At 40.0% G+C, this 25,341-nt stretch overlaps 1 protein-coding gene across 5 annotated transcripts in view; it reads right to left on the bottom strand.

The window, feature by feature from the left end:
* The window catches only part of GRIP1 (glutamate receptor interacting protein 1), a 342,714-nt gene extending 320,669 nt beyond the window's left edge, over positions 1-22,045 (bottom strand). For 2 of the 5 annotated variants that reach the window (XM_064508773.1, XM_064508755.1), the window contains exon 1: positions 21,625-22,045. In XM_064508773.1, coding sequence (XP_064364843.1) covers positions 21,625-21,679 — 55 coding nt within the window. In that variant the 5' untranslated portion in view covers positions 21,680-22,045. The remainder of the gene's footprint in view (positions 1-21,624) is intronic. The other 3 variants (XM_064508763.1, XM_064508760.1, XM_064508777.1) reach the window with 2 other exon arrangements.
* Positions 22,046-25,341: the final 3,296 nt, after the last annotated feature.

Here is a 25,341-nt window from a genome sequence, read left to right on the forward strand (position 1 = left end):
CAGAAGGTAGACATTAAAACATATACACTATTATAATCACCAGTGACAGCTAGACAGCAGACGCAAGGAACTGGACTGCAAGTCAGAGGAGACAGCGATCTCCTTGAGTAAGAAAGCTGGGAACCAGGACAGAGGCAACCAGAGAACCCTGTGGACTGCATAAGGAACCTGGAGGTAAGGCTGGGGACCGGGACCTGACGGCTGTGGGGAAGGAAAAGTCCCTGATCAAACACAAAGATGAACTGGGACTAGCAAAAACAGGATTGGGAAAAGTCAGGAAGCAGATCTGAAAAAGAATGCAGTGGGAGGAGAAGAGGGACTGGGAAGCACAAATGGGAGGGCAAAGAAAGGCAGTGGTCAGAGGATGAGGAAGGGAAAAGGGAGATAAAAGGTCAGAAAAGAAAGATGATACCAAGAAATAGAAGGCAGAAATGGAGTGACTTCCAAAAAAAAAATGGATTTCCTTTCTGAACTACAAGTAAGCTAACCAAGGAGCCCTGGACACTGAAGAGAAGTCTGAAATGGGGATGAGATCATAGAGGGAACATGCTGGAGTTAGGGGTGTAACAAGGATAACTAGGCCAGGGCAAGTTTCAGTTCAAAAGACAGGAGTCAACACTGAGGGAGCAGGCAATAGTACATACCTTCAAGAATGCAGCTGAATTTCAACATTTCACCACCTGACGTGACACCTGCTCTCAAAATGTTGGGCCATATGGGAGGAAATACCTTCCTGCTATCAAGGTATGGGCACATGTTCTTAGCCTGCTTTAACTACAAGTTAATGCAACCATCCTTTATTGATTTTTAAGAGGAAAAACTCCTCCTCTTGGTAAACAACTTGAATTCTTCCCTAAGGAACTGCCTCTACCAGAGGATTCTGCAGCTGTGGGGAAAAGGATGTCTGCAGGCCACTCTTAAGGTCTCGTCAGTGCATACAGCCCCAGCCACCACTACTGAAACTGCCATCTGTGCAGAAAAGGATGATCAGAAGAGAACCCTAACTTAAGGCCAGAAGAGTTTGGCTGGTTTAGCAAAACAAAGGCTCAGAGAGGATAGAGGCGCTAGCTATCATTACTGTGCAAGAGTACATTACAGAAGAGAAGAGAACTACATGAGGCAGAGGCCACTGCGAGTACAGAACCAAGCAGGAGGCTGCTATGACTAAATTTACAGCACAAACGAAAAGTTCTATTAGTTTTATCAGATTCCAGAGGAGACTTCAATTGGGTTAATGAATAAAAAACACTATCTGATTTTAAACTGGAATTCAACATCTTTTTGAATGACAATCAGGATTAACAGGATGTCCCAGGAGTTCCTTTGCAAGTCTTAAGAGTTATTAGTAAGCCATTTAAATCAGTTCTTTTATCTTTCCTTTTTTTGCAAAACATTGAGTATTACTCAATTTCTGAAGCAACCAAGTTGCTTTTCTGAAAATCAGACTCCAGATAAGCTCACGTGCAGCAGCTGAAGTTACAGAGCCATGTAATGTTAAGTACTCTAAAAATACAGACCTTGGTTGTCTCAAACCAGGCTACCAAAAACTGAGACACACTTAATGACTTAAAAATAAATAAATAAATAAAATAAAAACTCTTGACAGAGCCTGAAGGTGAAGAAATAAGATACAGAAGGATTAAACATCCAGTACAAACAGCAGTTAAGTGTCACATAAGATACTGAAAAAAGCACGTAGTAATTCTTTCCTCAAAGGAGGTTTGAGTGTAACAAATAGTGCCCAGTGCTGCATGTTGGATATAGAAAAAATGTAATTTACTTCTACTCATTAGAGAGGCAGCCTATGTAATAGATAAGGAGAATCAAAAACTATCATAATGGATATACATATACACTCACAGAAAAACTACTGTAATGCAAGTATAGAAGGGGACTGACTTAGGCAATCTACTGTTGAAATTCAATTCTGACATATCCTAACTTCTGAGTTCTTGACTGCCCAACCTTAATAATCTTCTTTTAATATCTGAGTAATAGCATCCTCAGTAAAATATCACATGATTAATCAGGTCTGTTCTTCTGGACAGCCACAGTCTGCCCTGCAGGTGACAGAAAGGTACTGCAGAGACATAAGAGGTGGCCAGGTTAATTCTGCCTGACACATATCTGCACTTTGTGTGGGGTGACTACAAGCAAACTAGTCTCCATACAGGACCCATTCTGAACCTGACCTTTCTCTTTGCTTTAGAGGAGCCTGAGCACAACAGACAAAGCTATTTCACCATACACAGCTGTAAACACTTTATCACCATGATGAGAACCTTTTTAATAAGGATTTATCGAAAAAGGAATTCACTGACATGCCAAGCCACTGGTCATCAGTCACAGATATTTACTGCAAATTCTGACCTCCTAATAGCGAAATACACAGAAAAACTTAGGTACTCTACGTCCATGGCCTTCACAGAGAACTGATGAATGTAACTTTTTTTAAAAAAAATGCTACAGCTATAAAGATGGCACAAAAACTTGACTGACCATGTTATTAGCTTCTACTGATTCGAATCTTCACCAAGTCTAAATATTAGCCCAAGAATTGTTGGCTTCTCTTTTTTTATGGGGGGAAGACTTGGAATTTGAGGTCTGGAATACAAATACAAGAGTTTAAGTATCAGCATTTATTTTAAATGTCTTATGGCATTAAAAGAAATACTACCCTGTGACAGTTTACACAGTCCAAAACTGCTTCTCAAATGCTTCTGCATCCCAAAGATCCAGACATTCCTTTTCCATCCATCAAACCTTCTATCCTTCTCCAATCTTCCCCAAAATATTTTTTTCCTCGTTAAGTGCAGTTGGAAAAACAAAAACAAATCACAACTGCAAATGCACTTTGGCCTGAAATAAATTACTCACACTCAGCCATGCCAAAGGAGCTAGTCTTAGGAACCATGCCTGTATCTGAGAAAAATAACTCTAGCCTTGAAACCTTACTGGTAAGTAGCTGGCAGACAGATATTTAGTGCAGGGCACTTACCTAGTTGCAAGTGAAAGGCAAACTAAAGAATTGTAAATGGCAGACCCTTAGCATTACAGATGTTGAAGCACTGTGCAACATGCCTAATGAAACTCCAACTTGATTTCACACATGTGAAAGAAAGCATTTGCATACAAGGGAGGTCCTTTCAGATGAAACATAGCAGGTCTCAGCATTTTGGAACCCTTCATGGGCTGGGCAGTCTCTTGTGGAGTGCCAGTGCAGTCAGAAGCCTGAAAAATACCTATATATCCTTTTAGATCTTGCCTAAATCCACCACCTGCTCAAAGGGACTTCCGCATGTATAAAAATCAACTCAGTGGGGCTTTTTTCTAGCCAGGTGATGGATAAAGACCAGTGAAGAAAGGGGAAGCACTGAAGTACAACACGACCACTTGAGAAAAACTCATGGATTTTACTGCATTTTACTGTTGTTTTTAGGATCGCTGGAAGTTGGGAGGAGGGATGCCTAACATTTGGGTAAAACAACAGAACTTTGACAAATTCAGAACTGTACAGCAATAAACATTTTAATGAGGCCTGGACAGCAGCTGGGAGCCAACTGCTGACTATGCCTGCCCACATACTCCGACACAATCCTGCCAAACGCGCGGGAGTGTGTCTGTGCCTGGAGCATTTTATAATTGTTTCATGGACCATTTCATAATGACTTATGGACCAGCAATGATTCATGAACCACAGGTTGAGTAACACTGGACAAAATGACCTTTTCATATCCCTTTTAGGTTTATTTTCTCTCAGTTCTATGTAGATGCAGCTGTCTGTGCATACACTGCTGTACTGGCAGGAAAAAAGGCAGAAGTTATACCCAGATAACAACATGTATATATCTTAGCTTGTTTTTGCCATTACTGCAGTACAAATTGGTTTGTAATATGCATTTAAAGAGGCAACTCAGTAGCAAGGAGGATCTGAAGAAACAAGGATAAAAGACAGCAGAAAATGGAAAAAAAGAAAGGTAAGAGGGACAGAGAAGGAAAAAAAGACAAGGGAAGGCGAGATGGGGAAAAGGTTCAGAAAGCCTTTGCTATTAACAAGAGGAAAGGAAAAAGCAGGGATAAAGCATCTCACCTGAAAAAAAAGCTTTATGTCAGAAAGTAAACCAATAGCTGCAATTGTTTGAGAAGCTTTGTAGCGGTTGCTGGAAACTCCTCCTGTTTCTGGGAGCTAACTACAACATGATCCATGCTCCTTCCCCCAATAAATTGCTGAAACAGAGAGATCACTACTGAGGACTACTGGCCGTGCTCCTTCATGCTACAATCCAGACCAGAGAGGAAACCAACTGCAGAGTTAAATTCAGAATAAATACAAGCTACTATATTGATTTATTATTCATTTCCATAAATAATTACTGACAAAGTTTTTTAAACTTTTAATACTATGGCTACCACAGTACTTCCACCGTGCTGCTCCAAAGCAGCGCACAAAGCAGGAACACTGCCAGAGCACATCAGCTCTGTCCACCACAGAACACAGGCAGTCTTCATAACAGTTAACCTCAAATTAAAGGAAAGACGAAAAAAAAGTGGCTTTACAAAAGCCATGCACACTTTTGCTGCCACCATTCATATCACAAGCATCTGCTGACAGCATAACAACCAGATCAATTCATGGTCTTCTTCCAAGAGTCATTCCAAGGCACATCAAATCATCTATCCCACTCCCAGTGAAAAGATAAGAGAAGCAGACATCTCCAACTATTCCAGTTTCTAAAATGGTAATAGTCTTTTATACTTGGTCTTTCTCCTAGAAGTTACTGCTCCCATCATTAATGCTGTACACTTTTCTGATACAATCAGATGATACTTTTCTTCATTACATTCTTCCCTCTACAATGCCACTGTAGTTAGACCTCTGGGTTTAAATAGTAAGCCCATATCTTGCCAGTGAGATTGACTTTATTTATTATTGATCTTTACAATTAGAGTCAAGAACTTTTCAACAAACTACTGCTTTGCCAAAACTGAAGCATTTCCAAGGAAAAAACTTAACCTCAGCATACAGAAAAAATTACTTTAAAAGACTATGTATGCATTCTGATCACTCTCATGTTGAGTTGCTGGACCCGTGGTTTCAGGATATTCCACCACACAGAATGGCCAGGGACTGGGGCTACAGAAATTTCCAGTTTCTTGCTTTAGTTGTCAAAATATTTGGGGTTTTCAGGGCTTCCCAATTCCCAGCCCCAGAGGTTAAAAAACTGCAGCTGTGGCTGTGGTAGCTCTACCTGGAATAGCTTCCAGCTCAACAGCAAGGAATCCGGCAGCCTGGAGCCCTCGGTATTAGTCAGAAGGCCTTAGGTTTTCTAAGCTCTCTGTTATACGGGCAGAAATGCTTCCCTCTTCTCCTGCCTCCTCCTCTTTTCCATCTTCTCCCCAGGCAAGTTAATTTATTGAGATAAATTCCAAAAAAAAAAAAAAAATACTCCTACTTTTCATTCACCAGAAAGGAATAACCAACCTTTAGCCCAAAGAATACAAAAAAGCTAGTTAACCAAAATAAGTCATAATCTTCTTTGTGAAGATATGCAAGGTTGCAAGGTATACACATAAGCAGGCATATGTAACGCAGTGGAAAAAAGCAGATATGGTCAGCAGTATCAGTGGATTATCTGAATTCAAAGAAATGTTAATCGGATAAGATCTGACTTCCTACAACTTCATTACCAGTTTTCAGTGACTTTTATAAACCAGGAAGGACTGAAAATGTGTTTCAACTAGGAAAAAGTGAGCTTTAAAGAAAAAAGTACAGCAAAACATTGACGATGAACACCAAAGAGGGATGTTCAATGAGATCAAAATGTTTCCTGATAGCACAAGAATGAAAGAACTATTAAAGGATAATGAAGACAAGAGCAGACTATGGGAAGTGTCAAGGTATCTAGGGAGAATGAATGGAAGGCTAATACGGTAGCAGAGGACCTATGAACAATCCCATGGAGACCTCTTCTCAAAGAAGAAAGGTGGCTCCAAAAGCTAGAAGGAGGTTAGATTTATGAATAGTGGGATGGAGAACTGCCAGTATATAACAAAGGTATATCTGAATCAGGAACTCCGTCTTTGGTTCAAGTCTTCCAGCATCAGAAAAGCCACAGTAACTACATAGATGTAAGTGATACACAAGCAATGTGGTGCCTTGGAAGTAAGTAGAGAAGGCCTCTCCAACAAAGAGCGGTGACAACAGTGACAAAGATAAATAGAGGTGAGGCCACACCCAAGTGCGTAATTCTGTTTACCCATGCCAAAGAAAAAGAAAACATTAATCAAAATCATCAGGTAATAAAATGAACCCTTTTTCCACACAATGCACAATTAGTCTGTAAATTCTATTCCCATTCAATGCTATTTAGACATCAGATGACAGGATTAAATCAGGCATTTATATGGATGACAAGGATATCCACCTTACAATAGTAAGAAATAAAACATAAACAGAAGCTTTAAATGTAATACAGATTCTCAAACTTCAGGGCAAAAATAAATTTCTAACTAATATCTCTAAGAGGAAGGTTACCCTGCATTTTACTGCTACAGAGTTTATTGCCTTGAAACAGCAAATACCAAATACAGTCAGAGCCAAGGCAGCAGATCAGAAGGACGCCTGCCACAATGAATATGGAAATCAGAATGTTCTTGTTTGAACAGTATTCTCTCATTCCTTTTCTTAAAGCAAAAAACAAGCAAACAAAAAAGATGCATTCCATAACAGAACCAAACAATGAAACATTAAGAAACCACAAGAAAGAAGAATCATACGGACCTATGAAGACGTCAAGGTTAACATCACACATGGAAATACAAAATATTACAGATATACTAGGGGCTTAGGTTAGCTACATTACTGGAAAAAAAATTTGCAGTTTTTAAAAATATCTCATTTTAATATAGCTAGCAAATAATCAAATGTAAAAACATATATTTTGATGTTTATTAAAATACTTCACAACAAAACAAATCTTAAAATACATTTGCAGAATGGCATGAGATGCAATTAAAGCACTTCAAAACAATTTCACCCCAAGAATTTTTTTTACTATTTCCTAAATTTAAACATTCTAATTTGACTATTCATGAATAAAAAATAAAAACGCTTTTTCAAAACAAGTCATGTTCTGAATCAAATTATGTTTATACATTCTAGACTGTATGTAAAGAAGCAGATGAAGGAACTCCTAGACCTTTAACTCATGCTTTTCTGATCAAGGTGACATCTTATTAGTATTTCCTTGACTTGGCAAGTATTACCTCATATCTTTGCATACCTCAGCACAATCCCCGTGTACTGTTTATTTTTCGCAATTTTTAGATTTTGTTATACTTTATTAAAAAACGTTGTATGAAGAAACATTAATTAATCTAGAACTCTCACTGTTGCCAATTCAATAAAGCTTCCTTTGTCTGTTTACCTGTGTGCGTTTTTCACTGATGCTGCACTTTGCCTTGCAGATCCAAATTGTTCGTGTAACTTCCCTAATTCGTTGCAACCTTGAAATATCACAAAAAGGCTCAATTATATAAAAAACACACTCCAAACAAAGTCAGTTTTAGAAAGAAGCAGAGCATGATGCTGATAGCCGAATGCTGAGCCTAATATAAAAATATTTACTTCTAACCTTTTTTCTTTTAATAGCAAATGAGACACACAGCTTAAAGAAAGCTGAAGGGTGGTCATGTGGAAAGTGAGTACTACCTGCTCAGGTCAGACAGAAAATGAATGCCAAATGCTTTGTGTTACACAGTACTGGGAAAGAACTGAGGTATTTAAGTACATCATCACAGAAAAGACAACTCTAGAAGCTCAATAAAGCATGAATCTTAGGTAAGCTCCAGCAGTCAAACTTAAAGCTGCCGAGACCAACCCCAGAAACCACCTCCAGTGCTGTCCAAATTACAGCGACGACAGGAGGAAGGGTGAACATCACTGGCTAAATTAATCTGATAAAAATGAATGTACTATTCTTCCGTACATCTTTATCTATCTTGTTGTTCACATCTCTAATACTAGCTGAATAGATCTTTACAAGATTAAATGCAAGCACTTGGTTTTATATGCAAAGAAGAAATGTCTCCTCTCTATCTCTTCTGTGCACCTGGGCTCATAGATTATCAGCCTCCAAACCCTGCAACAGTGGATCACAAACTTGCTCCTTGGAAGAGCAAATAAGCAAAGTGCTTTTATTCTTGTCCGCTTTTTATGCAGCACCTCAGTGCAAGGGTAAAGATGACATTTTCTTTACAAAACAAATGTCTCTCTCCTCTGACTGGGCATTTGTGTTCAAAAGACATTCCTTGAGGACTTTTTTTTTTAGGGAAATTTTCAACACATTAAGATGCACCAACAGAGCAGGAAACTAGCATGCACAGAAAAATATGCATATGCTTTAATAACTTGTATACCAGTGATCCTTACTACTGCAATACAGATGTCTGATTAGAAACAAATGTATGAGTACTACCTGTTACAGAAAACATTTTTTTTCCCATTGACTGGAAAGCAATAGAGCACTAGAAAAGATTTACAGCAGCATCATATTGCAGCGTATTATTGTTTTTATTCAGCTTTTTTGTTGTTACTCAGACTATTCCATGTATTAAAACACAGAATGGAATTTCCATTTGACATTGGCTTCCTGGTTCTAACAACAAGCAAATGGACTTAAAAACCCTTCCTATGCATTTTGTTCATACAAACACAGGTTCTTTCATAGAAAAAGAAGTACCTCTTTTTTTCTAGTCATATTTTCTAACCAACCATTAAAGAGAAATCTCATAAGACTTTCTGTACGTAGAAATGACCACAGCTTGCATAAGTGTTCAAATTGACTTAAGAACAAGACATCAGAGTTCAAACAGCAAAGCAGACATCTACTCTGACCTTGCAGGAGCCACACCGCTGTCTCACTTTCCTCACAAGGTAGTACCTACCCGGCTGTAATGAAGGAAGACAAAGGTTTATAAAACCACTACTGAAGATGAAAAGTACTACAGAACTCAAAGTTCTCTACAGTGGACAGAGCAGACAACGTTAAGATTTGTCTGGCAGTGTTTTACTGTTTTCTTTGGAAATTTTTTAATTTTTCTACTTAGACTTGAGTAACACTTCCCAGGCAGCAAAGCATTTTCAAACCACAGACAATACATTAAAAGATCACAAAAAGAGACTAGAATACAAAATCAAAGTAGCAAGGATTACCTAAAAGTATATGTATTTTAAACTACCTAGGAATTAAGGTGCAAAGCAAAAATTGTTGCTTGTCTTCCCCCACGCATCTTTCAACATGAATCCACAGTAACAGCCCCCAACTGTTAAACTTCTCTCTCCTCTTTCTCAACATTTAACCCTCTTATTTCATCTAATGCCATACTCCAGTTCCCAAAAGAATGAAGCAAAAATTGCCCAGAATTTTACCCTATTTTGTAGAGTGATAAATATAATAGCCCTAGAAGCAGGAGAAGTTAAGTATGCAATGGGAGAAATTGTGTTTTCTAGGACCCAAAGAAACGATAATTTTGGAGAAAAAAATATAATCTCAAAGTCTTCACTCTGCAAAAGATTTTTTCCTCCTGTTATGACACATAACAGTATTTTTCTGATTGTGAATCAGGCAAATCTGAAAACGCACTGAGATTTCAGACCTGTTCTAGTAATTGGTTTGTGTTGCCATGGGTAATAAAACTGCTGCCTCTAGCTACAAATTTTTTGCACATCACATTCATTCATGATGCGACATTTCTCAAATCAATGGAAACTAAAAGATGTTTTTCCACCAGAAAACAAAGAACATAAAGCATCTGACAGTTAAACACATTTAACTTTTCTTCCAACAATGAGTCTGAGGAATAACTAAAGGGATAGCACCTAAGAAAAAGGATTTTATATGTTCTCTGGAAAAAAATAGTTTTTAATTAAAAAGAGAGAGAGAGAAAATTTATGGATATTTTAAAGCCCTTTTATGGGTTTCTCTTTGCCCCAGAAAACAGATAATAGCACATATCACAAGAATGATCTTGAATTACGCAAAATACATCATTTCTCTTTATAAGTCTTCTTTGATCCAGTTAAGCATATGCCTAAATTTAAGCACATAGGCTTCAAAAGTATTATTCATCCTCGAGTATCCATGCACTTACCCAGCAAAGGAGTCGATGGCCTTGAATTAGAGTCGATCTCTTTAAGATCAGCATCAAATAAACACGCACCATGTGCTTTTCCATTCATACGATTAGAGCCTAACAGCTTACTGAGCGCCGTGATCTGATCCAGAAAAGCATGTATGTGTGTTTTTAAGTACTTTGCTGGATTAAGGCCTCAGTACAAGACATTTTGCTGGCTCAAGATTTCATGTTCATATCCTGCTGATAAATCACTCTCTCTGACATAATATCAACTCATGTCAAGTTTTTGTTTTTCTTTTAATCCTTAATAAGTTATCAATTGATGGCAAAAGGATGATTATTTCATTACTACTACTTACTGGAATCAACATGCAAGTAAGATAATTTACGTGTTTAAACTAGAACACCCACCCTGATTCATTACGATAGACTAAAAATTATTCTCTTTAAAGAATACTCTCAGAAACCACAATTTCAGAACAATTCCAAGAGCAGACCTTCACTTGTACTCCCTATGTATAGTCCTTTGCTTGTACAGTGTGCCATATGATGTATATTTTTAAAAATAATGAAAATATTTATCTTTAACCTTGCAAAAGCTTAAACATGTTCTTAACTTTACCACCCTATCATAATTGCATAGGAATAATCTACAACCTAACTTATGAAAAAGTAACATAGTTCTTTTTATTTAGGTATAAACTTTTCTGAGAAAATAACAATATATTCTTGTAACTGCATAAATTAAAAATTTGCTAATTAAAACATTTACAAGTTTCACATAAATAAACTGAACTTTCATTTTAATAACTGAAAGCAAACTGCACAAATTACAAGCAAAAGACACTTTATGCAATTATTTCAAGCAGCTAGCACTATTGAAATAATAAGCAACACTCGAAACAGGTTAATTACAGACTACTTTTTAATACTTTTCTCTAGAGTATCAGCCTAAATACCAAGGAGTTGTTCAGTTTTAGGGAACAGGCCCATCATACAATTACTTTTATGCTGACTTCTTTCTTTGCAGTTAAAAAATTAATTAAAAAAATCAAATATGCCTGGTTTAAAAAAAAAGTCAGAAAAAAAATATTGCCCACTTTGATAAGATCACAATCAATAAAAAGCAAGGTTTGATGGAAGTAGAAAAAATGCCAAAACTAGCTTGATGCATGTTACAACCTCAGAAAGCATTAAGACAAGTTTTTCAGATGACCGAGAACTCCACAATTCAACTACAGTGATGTCTCCTGTATTTAAGCCATCTACTGGAGGAAGTCATCTTAAAATTCTGAAGATATTATTTTTAAAAAAAAACACTACAATTATGTTTCAAAAAAGAAACACATGTAGAGAAGTGTGCCTTCAGTCATTACTTATCTACCCAGATTTTTGACAAAAGCCAAAAACAGAAATACAGCCAGCAGCTGAACCTTCTTCTTTTCCTTTGGTTTGAAAATTTGACATTTAATGACATAGGGTAAATCTGAAAATTAAGGCTCTTTTTCATATTAAAATCTTCTGAAAAGTGAGAATCGTTTCACCCTAAATATTTAAGTAAAAGTGAACATGAATCTAAAACTTATCTAAGCATATGAATGAACTAACACAACATATAGCATCCCTGATTTTCATAGGGTTTTTTTTTTTTTTTTGCTTTGTTTCATTTTACAAACACATAAACACAACTACCAGTGCATGTCAGACTCTGTGGACAAGTCAAAGCAACAGCTCTAGCAGATTGGATATTTCAAAAACTTTATGGTTAGTACATTAAAACAAAATAAAGGGAAGAGACGATGGAGACCATTTCAGAGATCACAGAAAAGCCTGAGTTAGTGCCCCATTTTTGTCATCATTAATAATGACAGGAATACTTGAGAATACTAAAGCCTACAATACTATTCAAACCAAGGCAACATGAAACCTAGCCACGATATTTGTTTGTTCAATAAGCAAATGCAAACAGACAAAAAAAACATCAATCATGTCTTACACACTGTGCTTGAGGCATGTGGAGGTTGTTTCAGATTTTTTGTTACTATAGCATTCTTGAATTGTTAAATAAGCTATTGACTTCACAAGTCAATACAAGTATAAAGTTACTGAATTATTCTTATATGTTACTCATTTCATTCTTTCATATCCATAGACTTCTCTCTCCTCTCCACATAGGCACCCACACCTCAGCCCAAAGCATTTAATCAACTGCTTCACTTTTAAGATACAAATTCTACAAGTTTATCTGCCTCCTGCATATTCTGCAAACAAATTTATGAGTACTAGTAAGAGGTGAAGTTAAAAGCACTACAAATTATAATTTCAAAATACATTTTTGTAAGAGAAGAGATTCATTTCATTAGTCCTACCAAATCATGAAGTACATAGAACCTTTCATAACAAAGCTTAGTCAAAACCTACATCTTATCTATTGTTTGTTTGGTTTGGGAAATGTTACTATCACAAAAAATGTCAAGCAATTTACACGTATATTCCCACAAAATTGGAAACTTTTATCAAATGTATCAGCTATTTTGAAAGGCTCTGTGCTCAAGTCTCACCACATTCAAAACATTACACTATCTTCAAAAACACCATAAAATTTAAAAATAAGTAAGAATAAAACTGGCAGAGAGGTGAAGGAGATAGTGCATTTTTGGCCAAGAGTTTCCTCTGACTTTTCTGAAGAGACCTTGGACTAAGGAATGGCCTCCACTGACAGACACAAGGGCTCAGTAAATTTGCTGGCACAAGTAATAATCTCCAGAGCTCAGCAGAGCTGCATCCTGGCACTCTCACAGTGAATTTCACTCCCCGGTTCTCTGGCAGTATTTTCTATGCGACTACCACTCTAGTTTCTGCCCAGCTGTTGTGCAAATAATCCATTCCTAAAATAAAAACAAGTTGAAGACTCCACTGAATGCCACTGAAATCAAGCTTTTGTCCCAGGAGCAAAGTATTCTGCTTATTCTACAATAGCCTTATCTCAAACTAAGATCCCAACACTGCCCCAGCACAAGTGTGGGCACAACTGAGGACAAAATAAGACCTTCTAGTTATGCCAGTTACCAGTGTTTTAAAGACAAATTTTGAGAATACAGAGTATAGCAGGAAGCTTGATGCAATTCACTTGTCAAAACCATCTTGGCTTAGCTCAGATGCCAAAAAAACACAGGTCAGAGGTGGTATCTCCAGTCACCAGCTCATTATTGATTCTTAGAGAGCAGGAGCTGGCAATGACAGTAAAAGACAAAAGCAGCAATGAACTCATCTTTTCAATAACAATACAAAGGACATAGGATTTGGTCCACAGACATTATAATCCAAACAGACAAGAAACGAGAACACAGGTGTATAACTCATATTTTAATAACAACTTCCAGTGAGGCCTCTTCTCAGCAAACACTGCTACTCTGAACCACACACAGAGTCACTGTGTACCATGGAGGATCCAGTACACTCTTCCTGCCTGTGCAGGTCATATTTATCCCTCAGACATTTCTGGCCATTGTAAAAGGTTTTAGCACACTGTTAGCTGTTACTATGCAGAATAAATAAAATAAATAAATAAAAGATCACTAGTTACTGTTTTTCACTTGTTTGCCTGAAAAAACTTCTCGCTAATATTCTCCTGCTGTAGAAGAGCTTAAACAACAAACACGTGTTAGACCATGGAACATCTGGACTCCATCACAGGCAACTGTAGTAGAGCTGATATCATTTGTATCTTGCTAATTGATATCCATAGAAACAAAAAGCTTGAAACATGAAAACTGATCTCAGATTTGGCTCACTTAAACACATGCTCCAGTAACTTCTGTGTTCTTCTTCATTTTGTTTGTTAAATCTAATTGTGTTGGTTTCAATTCTCATTGAAACCATGGAACAGAGAGATCATGTCTCACTGTATATTCACCTAGCAGGAATCTTTTTAAGGCAGCTCACTAAACAAAAGCAAGCATGTTACATTGTGCCTCTTCTTCCTTAGAAAGATACCTACTCCAAGAATATGTTCTGACAATACTTTACCATATACAAAGTATTGTCTGCTAATAAGGAAAGTGTTCACATTCAGTTAGACAATAGTCAGATAGTGTCCCACAAAATCGTGGCAGTGTAAATTCAGTCTGGTCCCAGTGAAAAAGCATTTTATGAATATGTTTTTCTTACACTTGTTTTGAACGGTCATCATTGTTCTTTTTTCTTCATGTAATTTCATAACTCCCCGAAATATATTTAATTTTGAGTGAAAAGTTAAAATTTAGTTAGACTACTGTGGAATTCTCTAGATGTCCCAATATGTAAAGAGAACAGTAAAACTATTAAAATATTCTTTGCAGCTTTCTCTGTACAGTTGCAGACTCTTCCCAGAGGTCATTTTCACAGAGAGCAAGAAATGGAAGAACATTCCTACTCTGCACAAAAAAGATTGAGATTGTGTCAGTCAGACCTGCCTTGATTCCTGTGGTCATTTGCAAGGAGAGGCAAGACAAACTTCCACGCAAAATACGTATCAGTATCAAAGTGGCCAGTCCCTGCTTAACCTGTTTTTTTTTCTTTCACATGGTCTCATAAAATAACACTGTAGTAAGCAGAGAACTTGGTATTACATTGTTTCTAACTAAGGATGCAAAATCAGTGAACAATAAAATTAGCACTGATAATGACTTTTTCAAAACATTAGATGATCGGCATCATTCAGAACAATAAAATGTGGTTACCCTGTACTGTAGGACACGCCTGAACCGTTTGTATTTCCCTGCTACTTAGTACAGCATGTGCCAATTGGAAGAGAAAGGGAGGAAAAATCAGTGGGGTGATTCAGGAATCAAGATTACTTGCATCCAACATAAAACTATTACTATTATTTAATTATAATATTATTATTCTTCCCTGAATTTTACAGTGTCATGCTCATCTTGTCAGACTTGAACACTGAACAAGGAATTGTCCTGTCCCCACACAGGATGCTGAGGCAGTAACTCAGTTAATCTTGACTCATACAAAAATTGTATAGGTATGTACTGAGATTCAAAAAAACAAAAAACAAAAAAAACAAAAAAAAAAACAACCTGTCTACCTCCAAATTACTAAGGGATCTAACACTGAAACTTTCACGTTTCAGCTTATGTCTTTCTCTAAAGTATCAACGCACAGGAAACACTTTGATCAAAAACTCATGTTTAGGGCTTATCTCCTTCATGGCTCACAGGCACCTGCAAATCAACTGGGCCCATTACTGACAGCTACTGTTAGTGCCTCAAATTCAACATATTGCTGTTCTTTGAGGGAAGCTAGAGTATTTGCTGGCAGATCAATAAATCATCACTCATTGCTGGCAAATTCCCAGGCCAAATCTCCATTTTTGATGAACATTAGCAAAAGATATTTGCCTCTGCAAAAATAAAAATAGTTTATTTGCGGCAGTATTTCACATCTTCCTTCTGTATGAGGAAAAAACTTGGTTGTGGCCCAGACACACTAAATGATCATCTCTTGGCAATCAGTGAAGACCACATCATCATGAAGATTCTGAGACAGTTGTCAAATTATTTTAATAATAGCATTTTATGATCAGCAGTAAGTTGGTTGTGGCAGATCACAAGAGATGTAGATGCTGTTTACTTATTCTTGATTCCTTTCATGCTAAAAGGACACAAGGGAGCAATTGTTGCCACTTCCATTTGTGTGTTAGAACCCGCCTGGTCCCATCTGGTTTTAAGAGAAAGAATGAAGAAGTTGCCACAGTGTCTGTCTTTTGCATGCTGATGAAAACCAGCTTTATCATTTCATTTTATCCTACCTGGCCAGAGCAGCAAATCATCTTCGCCAGCATTCAGTTTATCAAATGAGGTAAGACCAAGACTCAGAAGAAAGACTCAGGAGAAAGTCTAAGACTCGGTTCAGTCAGACTGAGATGAAAATAGGCAGAAGCCCAAACAAGGACAAAATACGTATCTTTTGTAATTAGTGTTTTGCTATTAGGGCACTTTTTGTTATTAGTGTTTGCCAATTTGAAGTTTAGTTACCTTTTCAGCAGCTACTAGAGGACACGAAGGCAGCTATAGTTAAGCCAGTTACTTCTGTTATGACAGCAGCTAAGATATGGTGACATTCCCTTCCATTTTTGTCCTTACCACTGTTATTCATGACTTCTTCACTGTAAATTTAAGCAACTAAGGATAGGACAGGACAGGACAACTAACCAAGTGCTCCACTCACTCACTCTCTACGTATCAAGGAATTCAGCTTCCAGGTGACCTGGACTCTAAATTAAGTCTATGCACTGTCTTCACTCCTGGGGTAGGGACCATCCTTTCAAGCACCTCATCCTCCAGAGCTGAAATCCAGCTGTTCACCCTCAATACCCAGTCCTGATTCTTATGGGCTGCCACTGTAGTTTAAGCTCATCCTTTCCTTACCAAATGTCTACTGCCTTCTGGTTTATACTTTAACTTTTCAGGAGGCATGTGACAGATATAAGAAAACAGATAAGGAAATACAGACAGCCTTTGCACAATACTTCCGATCCCAAACTTTCCTGACACTCGAGAGTTTAAAAATCAGTCAACTAAACGCAAACACTAAGTCTCTAACTCGCACTTTCTTTAGTTTCTGTGGATCCACTTATGCTCAAGAAAAAGACGACCCCTCTTGCCTTATTAGGCCCCAACTTAAAGGCAGTAAACAGTTACCCTCATCCTCTTCTGCTGAACTTTAAACTAATACATTTTAACTTGCAACTGGAAAGAGTCTGAAGCATATCCTCTCAGTTAAAGTGGCCTCTTGGTTGATCAGATGTGAATTACTAAGCCACAATACACGATAAAATTCAATTATGGGCCCATCTCTCTCACTTATCTGAGAAACTGATTCTCTCCCAGCATAAAATCAGCAGGCAAGTTCACACAGCAGTAACCGAAGAGACAAATGCTTGTTGCCAGAACATCTTCCATGAGAAGATGCTAATTTTGTATTTATGTATTTCTTGAGTCCAGGGTTTAAAATTTTAAAGTTCACCTAATTTCCCTGATTTGCAAGAATTGTGGAGATGGATGGAAGAACAGAAAATAAAAATATATCTTTCCTTCTTTCTCAACCTAAGTGGGCTACACTGCTGAGTCTAGAGGTAGAACAACTGTGGAAGGCATAACACCTTTTTATCTATTTTTAATCAAGATGAAAATATACTTGGACACATTCTTAAAGTTAATAACTACATATATTAAGGGATACCAAGCAGCCCAGCAGTAAACACGCAAGATATGCAAATGTAGGTTTTTTTCTGTGCTCCTGTCAAACTTTATCAGCTATAAAGTTGAAATAGCAGTTCCACAAAATGCCTTCATTTAACTTGATTGGAAGGAATATTGAATAAAATTAATTCCAAAAACATTTTCCTTCTCAATGTATTTGCTCAGATGTCACCTCAAAAAGTGTTTTAGGTAGTTTATAACAAGATTTGATTTAGCAGCTTAAGCAAAAAATCTGGGGAGGAAACATACCCTGAATTTTAATGACACAGGCTTACACTGGTGAGTTTTAACATGTCATTTCTGAAATGACAGGGTTTACCGCATCAGCCATATGTTACAGTTATATTACTCAACATAGAGCATAATTCCTGTCCTGTAAAGGTGAAGATCCCCTGTGATAATTTTGGTAGTGGAATACAGAAAAAACAGCTATCCATTTCATTTTTATATATGGTCTTAGTCTCTTAAAAAAAAAAAAAAAAAAAAGCCACAATACAATTTTTTAATTTGTCACGAGTATTCTGCATAATTTCTGTAGTGAAGATATCTAAAAGTACTCTTTTTGGAAAAGAATCAGTGACATTTCAAAGTGCAACAACCTTCTCAGTAACAAAATGAATTTGATCCCACAAATTCTAAACCATGGATGTATGCATGCACTCTCTCTGACACCAGCAAAGCTTGAAACATTTAACCCATGTTATTCTCCTTCACTCAGGGTATCGATTTTTGCCAAGGTGAGCCAACAGTGTTGCTCACATCCCTGTTATATCATTTTAGTAAAAACTGCCAACTTCCATCAGCAAGGTGCTGGTTTTGTCAAGGTTCTGGATAACCTCTACTCCCATGCCATTGTGTTTTCAGCAAATGACTCGTAGGGACCGCAAAGACAGGCTGAGCTAAAGACTTTATGAGGTGGGCTGTTCAACACAAATGCGGGGCTCTGAAGCAAGGAAGGGGCAAACAAGGATACTGATATACTAAAGTAACCCCGCTCAGAGCAAACCCACTGTGTCTGCACCAACATATCACTGTTTGTAGGACAACTTTTCACATCAAAACAATAAAGTTCTGCAGAGAATTTTTAGAGTCAAACTCAAATGCCAGAAACACACTGCTGGCACTAGCACCACTATCTAGTTTTGACGCACTAGATGGACTGAGCATCGGGATGACACAACAGCATTTGAAATCCTTCCCAAAGCAATGCTGCATTTGCTTGGATGGAGACAAGCATATCAATACCGAGGGTGCCTTTTATGCAGCTATGCCTCAGGGGCACACTTGACTCCACACATGCAGACTCCCACAAAGCCCTCTAACAGATCCTCTCTAACAAACCCGCCTTCCTCTCAAGCCATCATTTCTCAGCTCCCACAATTTTCCCCTTTCCACAGCTAAGGACAAAGAGGTCTGAGCAACTCTATAAATGGACATGTGCAGTAAGCAGAGCTCCCAAGGAGAGGTGAAAAGAAGTCTGTGAGGTTTGAGGAAGAAAAGCCTGGGGTAAGATAGTCTGTAACAAACCACACACACAGTTCACCAAAGGGAAATCCTTTCCTTCCCGCTTTTCTCACCTCCTCCAGCACCACACTTCTTTTCTGGTTTGAACCTGCTACTACGACACCTCCAGCTAGGCTTGCAACACAGGCTGTACCCTGACTGTTCGCTGTGACAGGAAAGAGGCGTGGACTGAGGACACATTAAGCTTGAGACTGAAAAGGCAAGTCAGCAAGAGGGACACAGATGAACCAGTATTATTTAACTACTCGCTTCTTTCGGGGCATGGGGGGAGAGGACTTTGCTTTTTTCATAGCCTGCTTCGGGACTACCTACCAACAAGAAACTTCAGCATCAAATTAACTGAGCACTTTCATATTGTTACACAGGACAGCAAAATCACCACTACTCAGTCCTGCCAGTGTTTACAGGATGCAATAAAGACTAGCTCCCCTCACTAGAAGAAAACACTGGATTTAAACAATCAGAGTACAGAGACATAGAATACAAAAAAAAAAAAAAAAAATCACACAAAAATATACATGTGTGAAATGTTTCTTGTCTGTTATTAAATATTTTATATTCTATGCATGTATTATATCCAATACATACAGACATTTGGGATGGATAGATAAATGGCTTTTTTATATCCCGTATGGGTGTGTATGTGACATACAATTTTTAAATGTATTATATCCAATATTATTCCATATCCAAATTATACAAACTGACTGCATAAAAAGACGGCTTCAGTGTTAGTTTAAAATAGCATTTACATTCACAAAGGTCTTGTGATAGCACAATGTATGTAAAGCATTCTGCAGAATAACTGTATGGAAATATTTTCTAGAAACAGCAGAGGGGGATGTTAGCACAACTGGCTTTGAACCAGAATTTAACTGTATCTATAATTGCCTTTTAACTCAATGCCACACTAAACTCCTACATTAGCTAAAGATGCACCTTCATTTCATTATGGCACTGGCCATTTTTCTGGCTACTCTGAAAGCTTTATTTAATCTATTCCTCATACTCAAGGACAATTCAATTCAACATTGATTAACTATTTTGACCATTTAATATTTTTCTTAAGTCTAAAGGAGAAAAGTTCCAGTAAATTGGAATTCTGCTAAGTTACTAGCTAAACTTGGGCAATATACAATGAAACACACTTGTGAAAGAAATGGCTTACTTCTGATGCAGAAGAGCTTTTCATTTACACAGTGGAAATACACAGAAGGAAAGCATCAGTGATAAGAGATTTAAAATGTAAATCTATCCAGCTTCATAATGAAGATGCAAGAGAGAAAATGGAAAAACTGTTCACAAATCAGTATTTTAAGTGGCATCAAAACCCATCAGAGCAAAAACGTTACCATTGTTTTCTTCTAATATAGACGAGCCTGCACGATGCAGCTCATGACACAACCTTTATGAAGAATGAAAGTCTTCCCAGTTTCTGACATACCCAGATTAGACTGTTTTTAAAGTTCCCCATCTCTAAAAGCATGACACGCTTTGACAACTGTTGTCTACCCTATTTCTGTGATTTCTCAACTACATAAGTCAACTTTTGACATAAAAAAGCATGACCACAGCTTTTAGTAAAGATTGTACACACTGAAAGACTAAAAATCCAGCCTCTCACAGCTGAAATACCTGCTCCCATTTCAGTTACTATTTTTATGTCATGTTTGTGAACAACTTCACATTAAGAATAGGATTTACTTGTAAGATGCAGTACAGTAGTTCTGAAACGGACCTCCATCTCCCATGTAAGAGTAGGATACTTTTCCAAAGAGCAAACCAAATCTGCTCGCTTTTAACGTTTGCTGAATTTTGGTCCTAGCAATACTGCTAGATACCGTAACAGAAGGGCAATCAAAAATTTAAGTGCTACTTCCATACAGTAGCATGGAATTAACAATGGGTATGGCAAAGATTTAAGACGACTGGTATACCTTGAAGTTCCCAAATGCTAACACCGTACTTGGTTTTTTTTTCTTTGACCCACAGCCTGCCGACAAAGCAGTGACACGGTAATCTCTGACGATGGAAGTCCTCTTGGTGGAAATGACAAAGTCACTGCTTTATTTAAAATAAATAACTGTTTACTCTTGAAAGTGAGCAGAAAGCATTCACGCTTCGTTTTCTCACAGTATTGATTTCCAAACCACAAGCACGGCTGCCTCGGCGGACACCCGGTGCCAGAGGGGCGCGGGAGGAGGATGCATGTGCACGGCTGCTTCTCCCGGCGGCAGCGCTCTCCCTTCCCGGGGGGCCGCGCCAGACCCGCGGCTCCGCACCGGACACCTGTGGCCCCCCGCGCCCGCGGGCGGCGGGACAGGCCGGGCCGGGCCCACCCGCGGCGCGGCCCCCGGCTCCACGACCCCCCAGATCTCCCCCCCCTCACACAGGTGCCCCTGGCCACGGCGACCGAGGCCTGAGGGAGGCGGCGGCCGCTGCGGCGGCGGCACCGGGGAGAAAAGTTAGTTGCCGCCGGGGCGGGGGCGGCCCTGTCCGCCCCGAGACGCCCGCTGGCGGCTCCCCGCCGCCGCCGCCCCCGCTCCTGCCGAGGCGGCGGAGCAAGATGGAAGGCGCCGGGTGGCCCGTGCCCCCGCGGGGCGGCCGCCTCCGTGCCGCCGGCCCGGGGGCAGGAAGGGGGAGAGCGGGCCGCGCAGCGGCCCCCGCCTGCCCGCGGGCGCCGGTGCCCGCCCGCCCCGGCGCTCACCTCGCTCCTGCTCGGCTTGCAGGCAGATGGGAATGTTCTTCTTCCAGCCCGGCATGGCTCCCGCGCGCCCCCCGCTCCTTCAGCGCTGCGCCGCCGGGGGGCTCATGGCAGGGCGAGGCGGCGGCGACCCGCGCTCGGGGGGAGGCGGCGGCGGCTCCGGCGGCGGAGGGGCGGCGGCCTCGCCGCGGGAGCGAGGAAGGGAGGAAAGGTGGCGGCGGAGCTCCCCGCGCTTGAGGGACGGGAGGGAAGGAGCGGGGCGGGCTCGCCCGGTTCAGCCGGGGACAGCCGCGAGGGGCGAGGGGAGGGACTGGGGGAAGGGGAGGTGCGCGGCGGTGGCCGCCCTCGGCCCGGCCCGGCGCGGCCCTCCCCGCCGCCTGCAGGTGGGACTGCCCGAGCCGCCGCTGCACAATGGAGCACGGCGGCGGGGCGGCTCCCGGGCGGGGCGGCGGTTGCCCCCAGGCGCGCGCGCGGCCGGGCGGCGGTTGCGCCCCCCTCGCGCGCGGCCGGGCGGGGCGGCGGTTGCGGCCCCGCTGGGTCGCCAGGTGCGGGGCCCGCGGGCCGCGCCCTGAGGCGCGGTGTCGCCGCAGCCGGACGCAGGCCGCGGGCAGGCGCGGCGGCGGCGGGCACGACTCGGCGGGCAGAGCCGGGGGTGGCCCCGCACCGGGATTTCTGTGAAGGAGGCGCTTCCCCCACACACGCCCCTCCCCCGCCGGGTCTTGCGCTGAGCGGGCGGCCGTGGGGGAAGGGGTCGCCCCGGGCTGCTTTTGACTTCACCATCTTGTCACTTGTTGAAGGAATGGGGAGTTTGGGGCCGCCCCAGCCTGCCAAAACGTTGGCTACAGTGTTTGCTGCTGTGTGCTGACACACGGTCTTGCACTGCAGTTCAGCCGGTGAAGCACGCTTCATTAATGCAGAGTTAAAACGGGCTTGTGCCATTCCCTTGCAGGCTGACAAGTTTCCCGGTGCTCACATGTGTGGCAACCGGGAAATAAAGAGTTAAAACACACACCACCCCGCAAGGAAGAGTACCGACAGCCCCCTGATCAAATAACACAGGATTTGCACCATAAAGAGTCTCAGACCCCGGTGTGACAGATCAGATTTCTGTCATTATTACAGCCAATTTCTTATGACCTCTTGACCAAAAGGCCTCGAATCTCACTACTAAAATTGTTTCTGACACAGCAATATTCTAATAGGAGACTAATGCCACAGCAGTTAAATATTCCTTTTCTTTTTCAGGGAAAAGAACACTTTATAAAAATTCAGAGTGTCAGGTTTGAACGTCATTTTAAAATAATGATAGTAATATATGTGAAGCGTTATTTTTAAAGGCACTTCTGGGGGTGGAATATTACATGAGCTTCACTATGCCTCACAGTTATGTTGTGATTATTTTTGTATTGTCTGTCATTTCCTCATATTTATAGAAATTACGCAATTTTACATGGTCAAACAGCTACATATGAGCCTTTCATTTAGATGAAAACTTGAAGGGTTTCCCCTATTTAATTTTTGTAGTAAACATAATGACAGTTTCCTGACACAGCGTTTTTCTGTGTTGACTTTGTGCCAGTGCATAAAGCAGGCTGTGTTTCTCGATACTCATGAAAACCCCTTGATTAAAATCCCATTGATGAGAGCTGTAGCTGCTGGCTTTTCTTTGATCGTACTTAGGCCGTGGTTCTGTGATCAATAATACTGTATCCGCGTACTCGTGTACAGCTGGATCCCTGAGCAGTGCCAGCTTGATCCCAGGCAGGGGTAGGCATATTCTGGATTTCTGCTGCATTAGCCAGAATAAGGAGTTGTTTTTGCTGACGACCCTCTTGCTGACTGAGAGGACAGATGAAACCTGATCTAGAAAAAAACCTGGTGGCACGATGTTAGCAAAACAATAATATTTTAACAAATTAGAAGGTAGGCTGAATTTATGTGAAGTTTGAGTCACGTGGCCGCTGGCATTTTTGTTTCATTATTAGGGGCGCTAAATTAGCATTTACTGTATCCTTGAACCAGAGTCTCATACCCTTTGTTCAAGGAGAGACATGATTCTCCTTCCTTTCATACTCCCTTTACTTACGTAGTGTTATTTTTCTCACTGGCATTTCTAAAGAAAAATCTGGGTGTGCGTGTGAATTTCTGAGCATTCTGCAATAAAGATCCCTAGCCAGCTGCTTTGCTCCCAGGGCAAAGCTTCCAGAAGATGCCTTTAGGGAATGCAGGCAGAGCAATTGAAATGCCCAAGGCAGATTCACAGGAACTGACGGGGTCAGGAATCAAATGTGCAGCGCACCGCTGCTGCTCCGATGCAGCAGTTGCCCTGCAGAAGGATCAGGAGCTAAAAGCTCTGGGAATAGTTTCTGGAGTAGACACAACAGTGAAACATTTTTCAAAGCAATGAAGTGTTTTAGAAGCCATATTGCTACTTTTAAAAATTACTTTGGCACTTACTCTCCTAACGTATGCCATTTCTTAAAGCAAACTTGGGCTTTTAAGTGTTATGGAATGAAACAAAACTTCAGATGATTTTATATCATCCACTTACTAAATCTCATCTACAACACTGATGCCTAGCTTTTACTCTTAGCCTTTCCGTTATTGAATGAAAGAACAAACATTGAGCCATAATATTATAGTTCTGATCCTCCAGTCGACTTTTTGCCAGCATTGGCATTTTGCAAAATTGCGGGTCAGAGAAATATAGTAGATTGCTGTACTCTTCAGTCGACAATAAGCCATTTTCTAGCTATTCTTTTTATAGTGCCATCACTTTTAAAGTGAGACTCCGTAGGACTGAATGCAGGATTCTTCAGGGTCCTGCAAGAGCCATAAAATCCTACTTTGCTTATTTGGATTTGCTCCAAAAGTGTGTTTAAAAAAGAGAGGGGAAAGAACTATTCTTTTTAATGTTATTGACTTTTCAGGAATATGTGTACTGCATACCAAACAGCTGACCATATTTGTATCACTGAGTGGACTATGTATGCTTCTCTCTGTCATATGCAAGACGTTTCAAATAAGTTCTTTTAGGCAATGACGTTCTTTCTAACTCTCCATTTATGTGCTAACAGTGAAAGCTTGCACGGGTGCCTCACTTAAGTTAATTTAATTGCATTCTGTTACTCACATGAGCTGTTTTACACTGAACAACTGCTTCTGTGTATCCAAATGCTAGTAATGAAAAAAGCAGTCACCTGATTTAGATGTATGATTTGTGGTGAATATACCACACCACTAGCATATAAACTTCCTGCCAGTTCTCTTCTGTCTACATTTTTTCCCCAGAGAATTTTAAATGAATTGAATCTCGATTTTCAGGAGACATGCTTTCTTCTTGCTTGATACTGCAGCATGGAGATCATCTAGAGCATGTATAATAACATCCCAGAATTCATCAAAAGCAAAAGAAGTAAGATTTTCCCAAGGAAAGGTTTTAGTCTGTGAAATGTTCTAAAGAGGACATTGATTTCTTGATTTCCTGTTCTTATTTATTCTCTAAAATCTAGATAGGAGAAATATGCTGTTGGATGGAACTGAAGGTTCAGTTATGGAGGACTATTTGGAATTTTTTTCAGTAACTGCAAATGTGTGCTGACAATTACCTCTAAATCACAACAGGTGCCTGAGCTTTAAACTTTGCTTTTTTCGCCCCAGCTACTGACACTGACTATCCATGTTCACATGCACATTCATGATCAAAAGAAGCTTAAGAAA

Source organism: Dromaius novaehollandiae, chromosome 1, assembly GCF_036370855.1.
Source record: "Dromaius novaehollandiae isolate bDroNov1 chromosome 1, bDroNov1.hap1, whole genome shotgun sequence".
Lineage (NCBI taxonomy): Eukaryota > Metazoa > Chordata > Aves > Casuariiformes > Dromaiidae > Dromaius > Dromaius novaehollandiae.